General features: G+C 38.3%; 1 protein-coding gene across 2 annotated transcripts in view; it reads left to right on the top strand.

The window, feature by feature from the left end:
- UTRN (utrophin) overlaps window positions 1-17,784 on the top strand; it is a 610,322-nt gene that overhangs the window by 292,680 nt on the left and 299,858 nt on the right. For both annotated transcript variants that reach the window (XM_056126431.1, XM_056126429.1), the window contains exons 48-49: window positions 5,656-5,861; window positions 7,674-7,828. In XM_056126431.1, the coding sequence (XP_055982406.1) occupies window positions 5,656-5,861; window positions 7,674-7,828 (361 nt within the window). The remainder of the gene's footprint in view (window positions 1-5,655; window positions 5,862-7,673; window positions 7,829-17,784) is intronic.

The raw sequence follows: 17,784 nt of genomic DNA, 5'->3' as shown, positions 1-17,784 counted from the left end.
TTACAAATTGTTGTGCTTGGATTTCAATTATACAGTGATCAAATCCCCATCGCTCCACCAGTGCCCATTTCCCACCACATTTTTAAATTAAAGCACTGCGATTTACAAAGTTATTCATGATCGAGTTTTAGACATACACTATTGCAACATCATTCCCACCACCAGTGTCAACTTCCCTCCATCAAGTGTTCCCAGGTTCCCTCCCATATCCTTGCCCTCCTGACAAGCACCTTTCTAAGTACCGTTGTGAAAGAATTCATCTGTTGATTTTAGTGTTGTTGACTTCATGGTTTGGATATTTAGCTCGATCATTCCTTAACCACCTTTGTACCTGACTCCTCTGACCTGGCCTCAGTTGTTTCTCATCCGTTTCTTCTCCCCCATCCCATCCCTTCCCTCCCCACGTTGTTTCCATCTCCCTACTATTTTTTTAAATCTCCCGTTAAGTTTCTGTGGTGGGTGAAGCCCAGTCCTCAGAACCGTCATGGGGCTGGTCAGTCTGGCTTCATCATCCTTTCCCTAGAGCCTTAGCCTTGTCTGTGGCCCTTCTGTACTACATATGTTCTTAAAAATATTCTGACATTTTTTGATCTCCTTCCCTTTAACCCCATTAATAATTTTTTTCTCTTGGCCTTCTTGTCTCCGGGTGAAATTCTACTCGGTAGCTAAAATGTCACCCTCTCTGTGAAGTCTTTCCCACCTTCTCTCATCCCTACCTTCTCTCATCCCTGGTGAACTATATTTTCTATCTTTAGTTCCTGCCGTGACCTTTTCCCTCATCATTTCACTGTAGAGCTCACAAGTACTTTAATTCTCACTCCCTCCCATGGATGGGGAGTGCTCACCTTCCTCCCGCAGGACCTCCCGTAGAGCCCAGCATAGATCAGGCACTTAACAAATATTTGTGGCAGAATATGAAAGATTTTTTTTTTGGCTTTGCCTAATGTTTCTAAAGAGAAAAAAGTCCAGTCTTCCCTTCAGAAAAAAAAATATTTCTATTTCAAAATCAATGAGGCAGCAACAAAGCTATGAAAAGTGATGGTCAGCAGAGAATAATATTTACTAGAAATTAGGCATTCTCTCTTTTTACCCTCACTATTAATTGCCTGTGTGGAACTCTGGAATGTTCCTATTTTCTACCAGATGACAGTTAAACTATTTACAAAGCCATTTCTCTTTTGTCTTCCTCCCCCCTAATATTTGTTCTTTCCATGATATTTCTATCCAGAATTTCTAAAATTTTAAAAATAAGCTCTTCTTCTTCCAAATGTTTCCTTTCCAATTTTTAATTTATTACTCTCTTCCGTAAGTGTCTCTTTCTTTGTTTATTCTTTGGTGTGAATTCTTCATGGTCTTCCTCACTGTTCACTATATTAGAAACCAGTTTCAGGGGACTGAGCAATAGTACAGCTGAGAAGGGGTGTTTGTCTTACCCACATCAGACCCAGGTTCGATCCCCAGCACCCAACTTGTTCCCCCAAGCACCGCCAGGAGCAATCCCTGAGTGCGGAACCAGGAGAAATCCCTGAGCACCCTCCGGTGTGACCCCAAAACAAAGTACTAGTTTAAGCTGTAATTTACTAACAGTAATGGAATGTTAGCATCATCCACACGAACTATGTTAATTTGTTTATTTTTATGATGAGTCTGTTGATTTTTACTGTCTCCTGACATATTTAGTTATATTAGACAGTTATATTAACTAAAGTCATATTAACTAAGTAACATAATACTAAGTGATTCAATTACTGATGAAACTGGTCACAAGTACTTTCAATTTGTTCTCAAGCTGAAAACCCTAAAAATTAATATAAAGTACAAACCAAGAGGGATAAAACATTAGACAATTGAGAAATTCTAATAATTAATTACATGTAATTTCATTTTTCTAAACATACTTAAATTGATAAATTTGATCATTACTAAATACCATATATTCATACATATATGTGTACATTTATATATATATACATTTCTTTTTACTTTGGGGGAAATATTTAAAATAATTGTGTTATCATATTGTTGGATTATAGTTCTAGGAATTTTAGGCTTAACATTGGTTCATCCTTTCTCCTCTGTTGCAAGGAGCGTAGGTTTATTGAGTAACACCCAATATAGTGCTCCTGAAGCACTCCCATGTCCTCGGTGTTTAGTTTCTCCTTTGTGCTCCTGTTCCCCTGTTAATTGTTATATCCCCAAATCAGACCCTATGACTTGTAAATCTAGATTCTTCAGAGGATTCTGGATTTTGTATTTGTAAGTGAAATATTGCCTTTCTCTGTCCTTTATGTCCTGCATATTTTATTTTAGAGCACTGTCCTTTTTGTATAGGCACAGGAAGACTATTAATGCTATGCTTTTGTAACTTGCGAGTTAATTGACTCCAAATAATATTTACACCTGTCATATTTAATCAATTTAAGCCTCAGTTGACCTTAGTTTCTATTATCCCAAAAAGAGGGTCCCAGCAAGGGACTTGGATATACCCAGGGCAAGCCGTAAGTTATCCAAGCATTGAAAAGGGACAATCTGTAAGCTACCCTGACATCAAAAAGGGACAGGCCAAGTGCCATAAAACATATAATAAGTTAAGAGCATGGTGACTGACAAACTGACCATGATCCAAAAGGATGTAACTGGGTTATGAAAGACTAACCTGGCCTGAGGATTGTAGTCTAGGATATATAGTGAGATGTCCCCAGGAAGAGCCACCCTTTAAGCTCAGTGATTAGAAATATTAGTCACTGTCACTGTCCTCCCGTTGTTCATCTATTTGCTCGAGCGGACCCAGTAACATAGTGAGACTTGTTGTTACTGTGTTTGGCATATCGAATACGTCATGGGTAGCTTGCCAGGTTTTGCAGTGCAGGCAAGATACTCTCGGTAGCTTGCTGGGCTCTCTGAGAGGGGCGGAGGAACCAAAGGTGAAGGAATTGAACTTGGATTAGCCAGGTCGACTGTGTGCAAGGCAAACGCCCTCCCTGCTGTGCTATCGCTCCAGCCCAGAAATATTAATAAGAAGTAAATTTAAGATGACTTTGTAAATGAATGCTGGGTAAGGAAAGAGAAAGTAATACACCTTAGATGGAATTCTACCCTTGGGTGGATCTCCTAGCAGGATGAGATTTTGTCCTAGAAGCTTCCTGGAAGGGATTTACGTATCTTGATTGTGCTACCACATCTATGTGTATTTGCTATGCCCAACCCTTGAGCTTTTCCCCTCTTAACTAACCTTGGGAGAAGGGGGGAGGGCAGAGTGTGAGGCTAGAATGGGGGACAGAATGAGACTGAAAGAAGCTCACAGGGAGAATGGAATAAACAGCAGGACGGGCATTGGAATAAATGACAACTGATCAGCAACAGGTTGTCATCCTGTTCCCTTCTTCAGGTCCATCTCTTCTCAGCCATGGGGGATGGGGAAGCTGCTCTTGACCACGGAACACACATTATGCGTACTCACACTTTTTGAACACACAATGTATGATTCTTTAAAAACAATATATTGAATATTCACTTATAACTTAGAGAACTGATATATACAGCATTACATTTACATAGATTCCGCTATATTAACCATGATGAGTTCAGTTTCTACCCTACTGCTGGTCTCTTTCACTCAATTTGCCTACTCTATTTCCCTCTTCCCCTTAGGTAACTACTGTTTTGTTTTAGTTGTCTAAGGTTTTTTTTTGTTTGTTTGTTTTCTTGTTTGTTTATTAGTTTTTCTCTTTCTTCCACTCATGAGTGAAGCCATGTAGTATTTGGCTTTGACTTACTTTACTCAACCTTATGCTTACCAGATCTGTCCATGTTGTTATAAAGAACTGGTTTCCAGTTTCCAAAATAGCCTAGGTGTATTTCAGTATCTATAGACATTGCATCTTCTGCATCCTGTTGTCTCTGATGGGTGCTTTCATTTAATTAATACTGAAATTAATTAATATATTAAATAATTTTATTTTTCCAAGAATTTTACCAATAAGTCCCATCATAGCTGAGTTGGAATGTTAACTTGTAGCTGTTTTTCTTGCATCTGGTATTTAACTACCTGCTATAGTCTATGTGGCATCCAGAGCATTCTCTAGATGATTGTTTTCCTTTTCACTTATGTTTGATCAATAGTTTTTTTGAGAATATTCAAAGCTATTGATTACAAACCCTGTAGTCAGTGTTAAGGGTTGCTCCCAAACCTATTAATCAAAAGTTTGTTTCCTTAGAGCTCTCTTTTCTTAACTCATTTGCTAAGTCAGAGGAGAGACAGAAAGGGAAGGCACAGGAAAAAAAAAAAGACAAAAAGGGTGGAGTAAAAAAAAAATAAAAATGACAAAGAAAAATAACAATAGGGAAGGGAAGCATTTACATAGCTATTTTTTATAATGATGAAGAGCTGCTATATATATATATAATATGTGTATATATGTATGTATATATATATATATATATAGCACTCGAATCCAACACCTTGTGAACCTGAGTACTTAAAAAATATTGCTTTTAGAGAAATTTAATCACAGAGTAAAATAATTGAATCACATAGTAAAATAAATATGTAAGCTATTTTCAATAGTTTGGTTTGTTTTATAATAAGAACTCAGTTCTCCTTTTGAGGATGTTATTATGCCTTAAAAATTTATCACAAAGTTCTCTTAAACTCTACCTTTGTCAAACCAGACATGAAATTTATTTTCTCTATATTTTTTGTTAAGTTTTTAGAAATAGATATTTTCATTGTAAATGGATTGTTTTTACTTTTGCTTTGGGGCCACACCCAGCTGTGCTCAGGGCTTACTCCTGATCTTTTGCTCAGGGATTACTCCTGGTGGGGCTCAGGTGTTCGTATGGGATGCACAGGATTGAACATGCGTCAGCCTCGTGCAAGGCCAGTGCCCTATTCATGTACTCTCTCACTAGTTCCTTCCTTGTAAAATATCTTTCGTGCATTTGCAATAGAATTTAATACAAGATTTTTCTTAAATAGTAGTTTCAGCACGGCAGATATGTATTAAAATTCTATAAAATTATAGTATCAACTTGCCCTCTTTCTCTTTCTGATTCCAGCTTTATTATTATTTTTTTTTATTAGTGAAATACCATGAGGTACAGTTATAGACTTACAAATTTTGTGCTTGGGTTTCAATTATACAATGATCAGATACCCATCCCTCCACCAGTGCCCATTTCCCACCACCATGAATCCCAGTATCCCTCCCACCCCCATCCCTCCCAGCCCACCCTGCCTCTGTGGCAGGGCATTCCCTTTTGTTCTCTCTCTCTCTCTTATTGGGTGTTGTGGTTTGCAAAAGAGACAATGGGTGACAATCAGGTTTGGTCTATGGTCTAGTTTCAGCATGCTTCTCCCATCCTGGGAGGATCCTCCCAACACCCTTTATTTGGTGTTCCCTTCTCTATCTGAGCTGCCTTTTCCCCTAGCATGTGTGGCTGGCCTCCAAGACAGGGAGCAAAATTCTTGGTACTAATGTCAGCCATTCTTGGGTGTTAGTCTCCTATTTTGTTACTTTATGTTCCCCTGATGAACATGGAAAGTATCATGTTAAGCGAAATGATCCAGCTTTATTTAAGATCCTTTTGTATTAGATATGTTTCCCTTTCCTAATAGTGACATTGGGGGATCCTATTTTTCAATTCCTCCCCTAGTGGAAAAGGTCAAGAACCAATGGGATGGTACTCAGCATGGTGTTGAGCTAAGACAGCAGCAACTGGAGGACATGATCATCGACAGTATTCAGTGGGAAGACCACAAGGAGGAAACTGAGGAACTTCTGAGAAAACACGAGGCTCAGCTCTATGTTCTTCAGCAGGCCCGAAGGGAGCCGCTAATCAAACAGATCGCTGAGAACCAAGTAAGACTCATTAGAGACCTTTTAGGAACTCAATTTGTCACTTATTTTTCTCTTCATCACTAATTATTATTAGTGTGTGTGTGTGTGTGTGTGTGTGTATGTGTGTGTTTGTGTGTGTGTGTTTTTTGGGTTACACCCGGTGATGATGCACAGGGGTTACTCCTGGCTCTGCACTCAGGAAAGTGCCATTCCTGCCATTGCTCGGAGGATCATATGAGATGCTGGGAATCGAACCCGAGTCTACTGTGTGCAAGGCAAACACTCTACCTACTGTGCTATCACTCCAGCCCCCTAATTGTATTTTTAGATTCCTTGACTTGACTTGATGTTTTTCCAAGTTTATAGGCTAACTGAAATGTATATAAAATTTTGACTAGATTCTGTTTATGGAAGTTCTGGGGTGAAATAAATAAAAACATATATGTTATATGCTCACTGATCATAAGCAATTAGAACACATGTGTGAACCAGCATCTAGGAAGAATAGTTTTAGGATCCCAAGACCTATGCTTCAGATTCCATCTCTGCCTTCAAGGGTTTTTTTCATTTATGGGATTTTTCTGAAACTTTCATTTGAAGGCTTGTAGTGAAGGCATTGTGTAGTAAGTAAGTTTAGTTTCTTTTGATATCTGTATAACCATGTTGACAGGATGATTTATCAATATCATCATTACATGTTTCTTTTCTTGTGTTAGTTTGATAACACAGATGATGAAATTGCACATTTTAAGTATTTTTTAAGTGCTGTTTTCAATTCCCATTATAATCATAGAAAATATTTTTGAATTAGACTTTTGATTGTTAGGTTATATTTTAGTATAACATTTTTATTTGCCCTTCAGATAGCCTAGGAGGAAGGTATGAAAGTATGAATTTGTAAAGAATATAATAAAGAATGTATGGGAAAAAATTTAAACCATGAGAATGCGCTTTTATTCATCATGTATTTAGATATCCCATGGTTGTAATTTAGAAAGCAAGTGGCCATGTACTCTGGTTTCCTAGATCATTTTTTGCATTTAATACATTTCTAGATTTTTTTCACTGAATGACTCCAGTGCAGCAACCCCCCCTGGATTCCTAACTAGGAAAATGCAATTAAAAGTACTATCAGTGTTTCATTCATCCTATTTGGAATTCTCTTTGCTTCTCAGCATTATGGATTCTTTATTCTGAAACTTTAGAGCAAAATGTAATGCTAGTGGCTATAAAATAATCACAGCATAATTCATCACAGATTTTGTTAAAGGGAAATCACTTGACCTCGGAGCTCTTATAGATGAAGGAATGTATCAAGAAACTAAGTAAGGCTCACTGACATACTCAATATCAGTGTAGTTATTCAGAGACCTCTCAGCACACCTTGCTTGACTGATTGAATTGTCCAAGTAGTTAATTTTGTAAAATGTGATCATCCGGGTTGAGAGACTTCAAAATCGTCACCCTTTCCATTTCTCCACGTAAATAAAGAAGTTCTCTGCTCTAAGTCCACTGCTGTATGTTGATTGTTCCCATAATGCCCAGGTTTATAGCAGAAGGACTGAAAAGATTAATGGCTCAGGCATATAAAGGATTGCAAATGCAACAAGATGGTAATCATTGAATATCATCTGCTATGTACTTGATCACTTTCTTAAACATTTTTATATTTACTTCTAAGATTATTTCAGTTTAAGCTTATATGAAATAGTTTATCTAGTCACTTTCTTTCTTTGAGCTGTGTCTAATATATGTTAAAACATACAGGGGTGTTTTGTAATATGAGGTACTGGGTAATTAAGTCTAACAATTATACCTGAAATTATACCTTAGATGCTGCTTCAAGAACTGGGGCCTGGGGATAGTGTTGTAATGGCCTTTGAGAATGTTCTTCAGAAATTGCTAGAAGATTATGGCAATGATGACACTCGGAATGTGAAGGAAACCACTGACTACTTGAAAACCTCATGGCTCAATCTGAAACAAAGGTAATGCATAGGTCCTCTGGTTAAGTGCTGTTGTCAACAAAGAATTGTTTGCTATGAACTTCTTGTGAAAATGTGCCAAAAATTGGACTACTAGAAGTACATTTTATTTTCATCTAATTTTTAGACTGTGCTGAGTATTATCACAGTGCAGAATGTATATTTTTACAATACAATAGCAACTTATGGTGCCTTCCTTTGAGTAAGTCTAAACATTGGCAGTGACTGTTTCATGAGTCCTGATTTTTCTTATTCACCTTGTTATTCCCAAGAATATATCTTCTAGTTGTCTGGAAGTACAACAGAAGTTCACAGATGTTGAGGGTTATATTATTCCTAATTATAATCGAAATAATGTGTCATTTGTCTAAATCATCCTTAGTTGAGGATCCAGCATGGACCCTCTGAAATATGTGTATTTTAGGCTTTAATATTTATTATATTTCCTTCCCATTTTTTCACTAGTGTATCCAAACCAAAATAAAATAGGCAGTATTGATCAGAGGCTTTTCTGTCGCATGAGAACCCAGGATTTAAGGGACTATAAATAATGGTTGGCATCTCTTTGAAGAAGCATATTTATATTTAGCATGAAGTGTTTCTTTTGCATTATATTGGGAATGCCTATGTCTAAGTGAAATTGTAATTTCACATTTCTTTATGTGTCTCCAAATGCAACTTCCCAAAGGCTAACTGATATCAAAATTTAGTTTGCAGTGAATAAAATGGTAATATTAAAAAACTTTATTATATATATATTACTGGTAGTAAAGATGACTGGGTATTTGTTAACACATTTACATTGAGGCATTTTATACATTTTAAGTATGTCATTTTTAGTTAGACTCTGCAGGTTTTTTTTAAGTTCAAAAAAGAGACTGATGAGAAAAGTATGTGAACATGAATATTTTGCTAGAAATACCTAGGATTCTGGAGGAAATGAGAGAAAGTAGGCAAATTAAAGCCTCACAATTATGTAAAGCAGTATAGATTTAGAATACTGATCTCTCTAGCGCCTTTTGCAGCTTTTTTGTTTATTATAGCTGGTTATTTTATATAGTATGGATACTTAAACTCTTCCCAAGATAGGGAGGATACATTATAAACAGCTTTAAGACACTACTTCAAGAAATAAAAGAGGACGCAGGAAATGGAAACACAACCCCTGCTCATGCACTGGGAGGATTAATATCATAAAAATGACAATATTCCCCAAAGCAATGTACAGATTCAGTGCAGTTTCTACAACAGTACTCACATCATTTTTATATTTATTTATCTTTTAATTTTTTATTTTTTTTTAAATTTTATTGAATCACAATGAGAAATTTACAAGTTTTCATGTTTGGGTTACAGTCACACAATGATCAAACACCCATCCCTCTACCAGTGCACATTCCCCCCACCACCAATCTTCCCAGTATAAACCCCCTTCTCCACCCTCCCCCACCTCTATGGCAGACAATATTCCCCAGACTCTCTCTTTCTATTTTTGGGCATTATGGTTTGCAATACAGACATTGAGAGGTCATCATGTTTGGTCCATTATCTACTTTTGGCACGCATCTCCCATCCTGACTGATTCCTCCAGCCACCATTCTCTTAGGGATCCCTTCTCTATTCCATATTCCTTCTCCCCTCCACTCATGAGGCAGGCTTCCAGCCATGGGGCAATCCTCCTGGCCCTTGTATCTACTGTCCTTGGATGTCAGCCTCATGTTATATTATTCTGTACTCCACAATGAGTGCAGTCCTTCTATGCCTGTCCCTCTCTTTCTGACTCATTTCACTTAGCGTGATACTCTCCACTCATATCATTTTTAAAGAAATAGATCAAACATTACAGAAATTCATATGGATCAGTAACCCCACCCCCAAGTAGCTAATGCAATCCTTGAGAAAAAGAAAACGACAGGCATCATTTTCCTCAACTTCAAACTGTACTACAAAGTGGTAGTAATCAAAATAGCATCATATCGGATTGAAGACAAACCCTCAGATAAATAGAATAGAGTTGAATATCCTGAGCCAAATCCTCAGGTATATGATTAATCTTTGATAATGGAGCAAATATGAAATAGAGCAGTGACATTGTGTTGTAAAACTGGTCAGCTACATGTAAAAGAAAGAGAGAACTTAGACCTCATTCTAAAGCCATGCATGCACAAAAGTCAAATCAGAATGGATTAAAGACCATGATATCAGACCTGAATCCATAAGGTATATAGAGGAAAACATAGGCAGAACTCTCCATGACATTGAAGTGAAAGGCCTTTTCAAGGATGAAACACCACTGGCCAAGCAAGTGGAAGCAAAGATAAACAAATGGAACTGCATTAAACCAAGAAGCTTCTTCACCTCAAAGGAAATGATGACCAGGATACAAAGACAGCCCATAGAATGGGACCAGTTATTTACTGAACACCTATTTGATAAAGGATTAATATCAAAGATATATAAGGCACGAGTAGAACTTTACAAGAAAAAAATTCCAATCCCATGAAAATATGGGAGTGGGGGTATGAAATCAACAGAAACTTCATCAGAGAAGTAATACAAATGGCCAAAACACATAAATAAATCATTAATCATCAGGGAGATGCTAATCAAACAAAAATTAGATATCTCACACCACAGAGACTGGCACACATCAAAAAGAACATGAACAACTAGTGATAACACAGACACAGGGAGGAAGAGACTCTCATTAATTGCTTGTTGGAATGCTGACTGGTTCAGCCTTTTTGGAAAACAATGTGCATATTCATTAAAAAATTAGAAACTGAGCCTCCATATAACCTAGCAGTGCCACTCCTGGGAATATACCTCTGTGTTCATTGCAGCAATATTCACAATCACCAATATCTGTAAACAACTCAAGTGTCCAAGAACAGATGACTGGTAAAGAAACTATGGTACATCTACACAATTGGAATACTATGCAGCTGCTAAGTAAAATGAAGTCATGAAATTTGCTTCTACCTGAACACACAGAGTATCATGCTGAATGAAATGAGTCGGAGAGGGACAGACATAGAATGATTGCACTCATTTGTAGGGTAAAGACAAAACATAACATGAGAATAATAACCAGTGATGGTAGAAGGAGATGGGCGAGGAGGACTGGTCCATGGTTGTACAAGTGGATCGAGGTGTGGGAGTTAAGTTAGGACAGAGAAGGAACCACTATGACAATGATAGTTGAAAATGATCACTCTGGACAGGAACCTAGTGCTGATACCTTTTTAGTAATAGCATTGCAAATCTTACTGCCTAAAGGGGGGGGAGGAGGGAAGGAGCGAGGAGGGGGAGAGAGAGAGAGAGGAGAGAGACTGTGGATTGGAGAGGTGTAGTGCAGGGGACTGGTGGGGGAGGGGGAGGGACAAAGAGGGGGGGAATGAAGGAAGGAAAATTGCTTCCTGCAGAGGCAGGCTGAAGGGGGATGAAGGGAGAGAAACTGGGGACATTGGTTCTGGGAAATGTACACAGGTGAACGGATGGGTGTTGGAACATTGTATGACTGAAACCCAATGGTGAACAACTTTGTAACTGAGTGTCTCACAGTGATGTTGTAAAAAAGAAGGGGGGGAGAAACCTGGGTAATAGTGTTAGAAAGTGAACAAAAAGAAAATACAGGGTTTTTTTTTTGTTTTTTGGGTCATAGTGATATACAGGGGTTACTTTTGGCTCTGCACTCAGGAATTATTCCTGGTGGGATGCTGGGAATCAAACCCAGGTTGGGCGTGTGCAAGGAAAGTGCCCTACCCGCTGTGATATTGCTCCACCCCCAAAAATACAGTTTTAAGGTAAAAGCTCTAAGATGAGTCTTGAGATATAATGTCCAACATGGAACTGTAGTTAGTAATACTCTCAGTGTCCATCCATGGGAGTTGTTCGGAAAAAAGTTATTAAAAGTTCTTATAACAGGATAAATATAAAACCATGGATCTTGGTAGATGCTTATAAATAAATTTTGTATAGTCATCTTTTTGCTCTATGTACATGTAGCAACTGATCAGATTTTGCACATGAAGCAGACACACTCTTAAATAGCAATTAAATATCTATTAAACAGGCAGGTTTAACACTCAGAAAGATATTCTTCAAATATACATTTTTTGCATATGCTTCCCGAAATTCCTTCTATGAGTTATGACCTGGTTCCTGTTGTAAACAATGCCAGAAAAATTGATCACTTAGGAATGTGTGGTCCGCTTCATTTAGTATCTCCAATTCTTTTTTTTTGCTTTTACTTTGTAAATATTTTAAGACAGCCTACAGCGGTAGTTAGATTAGATGGAGGAGGCAATTAAAAATGAATTATATTCCAAGGTGATCTTTCATTTATCATAGTTGGGACAACCTGTGCTCTAGTTTTATGTTAGGTACAAGCAGTTGTCCTTCTTCTCTTTTCTACATTTTATGGAAATAAATAAATATATTTATATTTAGGCAGGATTTGGAATTAATGTCATCAGTAAAGCAGGAAAGTGCAACCAAACTGTGGTTTACAGATTGTATCAGAAGTGACCAGAGAGGTATTGTAGTATTGAGTGCATTTCTTCTTTTAAAACCAATCATATTTCCCATTTTAATTATAAAACGTCATACATTATATAAAATTATATACTTTAAAATTCAATTTAATGGAGATCTTTCTAGAATATACAGGTCTTTCCTCATATATATTTTTTTTATTCTTTTTTGGTATGGGGGCAACACCTGGCGGTACTCAGGGATTTCTCCTGACTCTATGTGTAGGGATCATCTTGGAGGCTCAGGGGACCATAGGGAGATGCCAGGGATTGAACCCTGGTTGGCTGCATGCAAGGCAAGCACCCTACCTGCTATCTTCTTCTGTTTATCTGTGTTAAACATCTTTTCAATTCTTGGCATCATTGTTGTGAAGATAGAACTAAAGAAATTTAATAGCCATTGGCAATCTTGAAGTTTGTCTTAATCAGCACTTTTTCTATATGGAGTTGGGCCGCATTTGGCTGTGTTCCAGGCTCTGTGCTCAGTTACAGCTGGCTGGTTGGGGGGACCAGATTCAGTGCCAAAACTGAATGAGATTAATCCCATGTAAGGCAAGCACCCTTCCCCATTCTAAATCTCCTGCCCCTAAATCAATATTGTTTAATCTTGATTTTATCAGCTACTCCCTAAGGAACTTTGAAAGCACCTCACCTCCCAATCTTTTAATACCATAGACAAACTATATACTTTATAGCTGTGCTTTTAGAAAAAAAAGTGTGATTTTTTTTCTATATTCCCAGCATAGCGGGCAGGGCGTTTGCCTTGCATGTAGCTGACCCGAGTTCAATTCCTCCGTCCCTCTCAGGGAGCCCAGCAAGCTACCAAGAGTATCCCACCCGCATGGCAGAGCCTGGCAAGCTCCCCGTGACATATTCAATATGCCAAACACAGTAACAACAAGTCTCACAATGGAGACGTTACTGACGCCTGCTCGAGCAAATTGATGAACAACGGGAGGACAGTGCTACAGTGCTGTTCCCAACCACCGAAGAACCACCTGTAACCTCTATTGAGGACTCCTGGTCTAATCTAATGGCACCAGAAACAGGGAAGTTAAATGACATGTTCAGAGCCACACAGAGTTACCAAGATGATGTTTTTCTGTACTGAATAACTGTAATGTCCTCTGTGCTCTGAGTTCTGGAGATGTGCTAGTCAAATTTATTTTTGTTTTATGCTTTGTGAGGGTTTGTGCTTTATTTTAAGGCATATATGTTCTCGAGGAGTTTCTTGGTGCCAAAATGCTGTGTGAGCTGTGCTAAGCATTTCTCATAATATTCTTTCTTTAATCACACAATCAGAATAGAAGCCAGGCAGCATTTTCTTTTTTTGTTTTGGGGTATTTTTTTGTTTGTTTGTTTGGTTTGGTTTGGTTTTGGCCACACCCAGCTGTTCTCACCACTTACTCCTGACTGTGCTCAAGGATCACTCCTCGTGCTGTCAAGGAGACCGTAGATGATGCAGGGAGCAAATCTGGGTCAATTGCTTGCAAGGCAAGCACTGTACTGGCTGTACAATCTATCTTTCTGGCCCAAGACAGCACTTTCCTCTGAGCTCTGTGGATAAATAAGCTAACATGCAGAAAGGTTTAGAAGGAAGTGTCCACATCACCGATGGACAGAACTGGGAACAGACTCCCCACAATTAGAAATGTGCAATTTGGCTGTTATCTTCTTTAAAATGAGTTTTCTTTGGCTTCTTTGTCTATTATTGCTGATGTCCGCTTCCGCCTCCTGGAACTCTCCATGATTCTGCTTTCTGTTTCTTATCTTGGTTGAGTTTGGAAGCCAGGGCTTCTAAAATAGGGGCTGCTCAGCTAGGAATGATGCAACAGTTTCTAGAATGTGGCCATTGTGCCTGCTGCCAGGGCTCTGAGGGGTCTCCTCTCAGGGCTCTGCTCTTATCTCTCCCTCCACTCCGTTCATTGTATATATCACTGTCAGCCAAATTTGGGAAGGGTGAAGGGGTTTTTGTACTCACGCATGGAACACCCTGATTATGGTATAAAGTGTAAGCTTAAATATCAGTTTTCAAAGCAAATGTTTTATATGAATTGCAGTTGGTCTGAGTAATTTGATCGTTCACAGTTACAAGTCCACAATCCCTTATCTGCAATACTCAAAATCCAATACACTGTGATAACAAAAAGCTTTGAATTGACAAGAAACTATTATAGTTTTTTTTTTAATCCTGCTTAGTGTGAATAGCTTTGAGTTAGCTGCAGAAATTTTAATGTGTTTGATAGCTAGACCCTTGGGGATGGGACATCATCATCATATAGATACTTTCATAGTAATAGCTTCTGATTCACAGAAAGTTCTTAAGTCTTTTTTTTTTTTTTTTTGGTTTGTTTGGGTCCATACCTGGCAGTGCTCAGGGATCATTCCTGATAGCTTAGGACAGATGGAGAGCCAGGGATCAAACTCAGGTTGGCATGTCCTGCCTGCTGTACTACCTCTCCAGCCTGCAAAGTTCTTAATTTTAAAAACTAAGTTGTTACCTATTATTTTGAATTCTGTCAGCAAGTCTGTTTCTAAGGTGTAAGGCTAAAATAAATACCTTGACCACAACTCTTTTTAACTGTGACATTTTTTCCCCCGCCTCTCTCAAGGTCAATGAATAGTTTTTGTTTTGGGGCCACATCTGGCGGTGCTCAGGGCTTGCTCCTGTGTATACTGTAAGGAATCACTCCTGGCAGGGATCAGGGACCATATGTGTTGCCAGAGATTGAACCAAGGTTGGCCATATGTGGGCCAAGCTCCCTACCCACTGTACTATCACTCTGGCCCTGAACAATTTCTTTCATGCAAATTAAGATAATTGGAAAGACAGAACAGCACCTTGCACACAGCTGAACTGTATTTGATCCCCAGCACTGCATATGGTTCCCCAATTTCCCACCGGAAGTGATCCCTGAGCAGCTTAACAGAAGTTTATGCAAAGAGCAGAGTGAGGAGTAAACCATAAGGAATAAGCCCTAAGCACTGCCAGATATGTCCCCACCCCCCTGACAAAAAAAAGAACCTGATATTTGAGTAATTTTTGGAGTATAAGTACTTTATTTATGTCTGAATAACTATTTTTGCCCTGAAGTATCTATGTACATATTTTTATGTTTGTTTATGTACATATAGACTTGCATATATGTATATACATCCATGCACATGCATCTTATATACTGAAATATAAAACTGAGCATTGCATTATTTTAAAGACAAATTTATTGATTATTACATATTTTTCTGGGCTGGAGCGATAGCACAGTGGATAGGGCGTTTGCCTTGCACGCAGCCAACTAGACCAACCTGAGTTCAATTCCTCCACCCCTCTCGGAGAGCCCGGCAAGCTAGCAAGAGTATCTCACCTGCACGGCAAAGCCTGCAAGCTCCCCGTGACGTATTCGATATGCCAAACACAGTAACAGTTGTCACAATGGAGACGTTATTGGCCCGCTCGAGCAAATCGATGAACAATGGGAGGACAGTGACATATTTTTCTATACTTTATCTTTCAGAAACTAAGCTTGTCTTACCTATTTCTTGGTCTTTAAAGACAGAACAGTAGGTATACTAACTATGGTTTTCTGGCCATTCTTTATTACAGTTTATTCACTTGCCATCTGTGTGAACCTTGAGCAAGAGCTATTTCAACTCACCAAGTCCCAGTTTCCTTCGTTCTAAAGAACATATAGAATATTTAAGATTATTGTGAGGAGCAAAAATTATGTAAACTATTACTCATACATGACATGTGCTCAACAAAAGTTTATGCAAATTACTCTCAGTTGCTTCTTCATGCTATGCCTTCATTAAGACTACATTGCCCTTCTGTCTGTTAAATAGCACTGTCTGCGGATAAATTAGCAGAAGGTAGAGTCATTAATAGTTGTCCAAGTTGAGCAATCTCTACTTACATTCATGATATATAATTGATTAGCAACATTAACAAAGGAACTATAGCTCTTCTAAATACTTATTACCAGGTGAAACTTATTACAAAATGCAATTTTCTTGGCCCGTGTCTTAGTTTGTTCAGGTTCCTCCCAATTCTGTAGACTTAGGTAACAAGTACTGGTAGCCTCTCCTTTCAGTCTAATCGCAATATATGAATTAGGAATTTGGGTCAGTCAACTTGACTTACCCTCTTAGCGGGTTTCTTATTCCCTGAAAGTTTTGTTTTTCAACATGTTTCTTTTATTTCATTGCTATCACTTCATTTATAGTTTGCCCTCCTGGACCAGGAATCATGCTGGCAAAGAAGAAAGGTAGAAGATTATTTTCTTATGTAGTTTCCTCTTCTGTTGCATTGTTTTAATATTTCAGGCACTATTGCCTTGAAACGTATTTACCAGCAATATCTTTGTGGCATATGGCTAAGGATGGCAGTGTTTTATTTTGGAAATATTAAACTCAAGTGTGTAGCTATTTTCTAATATATATCAGTGCATATCAAACAAATGAAAGGGCTGTTGCCAATAGTCTTATTTTGCTTTCATTTGTTCTTTTTCTTATTAATTAAATATCTATTTAGTATTTTTATCAAGCTATGTGATAAGCTTTAAATATAAATATGTTCCCTATTGTTGTTTTTCATGGGGAAAGTCATGCCATAAATTAGAAAATAATAACTATAAGTGGTTATTTTAGAGGAAAAGGAAATAAAGAGAGGTGTGTGTGTGTATGTGTATGTGTGTGTATGTGTGTTGGGGTTGGAGTCCTTATATATCTAGAATAAATTTAGAAAGCCTGATTTAAAGGTAGTGCTTGAGATAATTCAGGTTAAAAGGAACCATTTAAAAAAAAGTCCAGAGTGAGCAGCAAATGTAAAAATAATGAGGTAGAAAGAGCATAGAATGGGGTTTAAATAGTCTGACTAAGGTGGTATGATTCTACGTAGGGCAAAAGAGTGGGAAAGATGCCAGATCATGATGAAATTTTTAAGAGACAGAAAGTAATTTGTTTATATTAAGTACAGTGATAAGTCAGTCTCTCTTTGTGGAGGCTGGGAAGGGTGGGAGCTCACCTCGAAGTACTCAGTCAGGCCTTGCTTGTGGCTCTTCTGCTCTCTGGCATCACACCGGCAGGGCTGGGGGACCATATGTGGTTTTGGGCAAAGTAGGAAGATGTGTTGAAAAGTAGAAGAGAAAAGAAAAGGAGCTCCCCAAGTGGGGAGGAACTTAGCATAGGACTAAATGATCAACTCTGGACAAGATCTGAGTGCCGAGAGTAGGTAGAAGGATATACATGATAACCTTCAGTACCTGTATTGCAAACTGCAATGCCCAGAAGGAAAGAGAGAGAAAGAAGAAAACTGCCTTCCATAGATGCAGACTGAGATGGGATTAGGCAGGGTGGGGTAGAAGGAGAAGGGAGTAGTAGCGGAAGAAAACTGGGGACATTGGTGGTGGCAAGTGTACACTGGTG

The sequence above is a fragment of the Sorex fumeus genome, unplaced genomic scaffold (assembly GCF_029834395.1).
Source record: "Sorex fumeus unplaced genomic scaffold, SorFum_2.1 ptg000061l, whole genome shotgun sequence".
Classification (NCBI taxonomy): domain Eukaryota; kingdom Metazoa; phylum Chordata; class Mammalia; order Eulipotyphla; family Soricidae; genus Sorex; species Sorex fumeus.
Note: the sequence above shows the minus strand (reverse complement) of the source record. Positions and strands in the feature narration are given on the sequence as shown.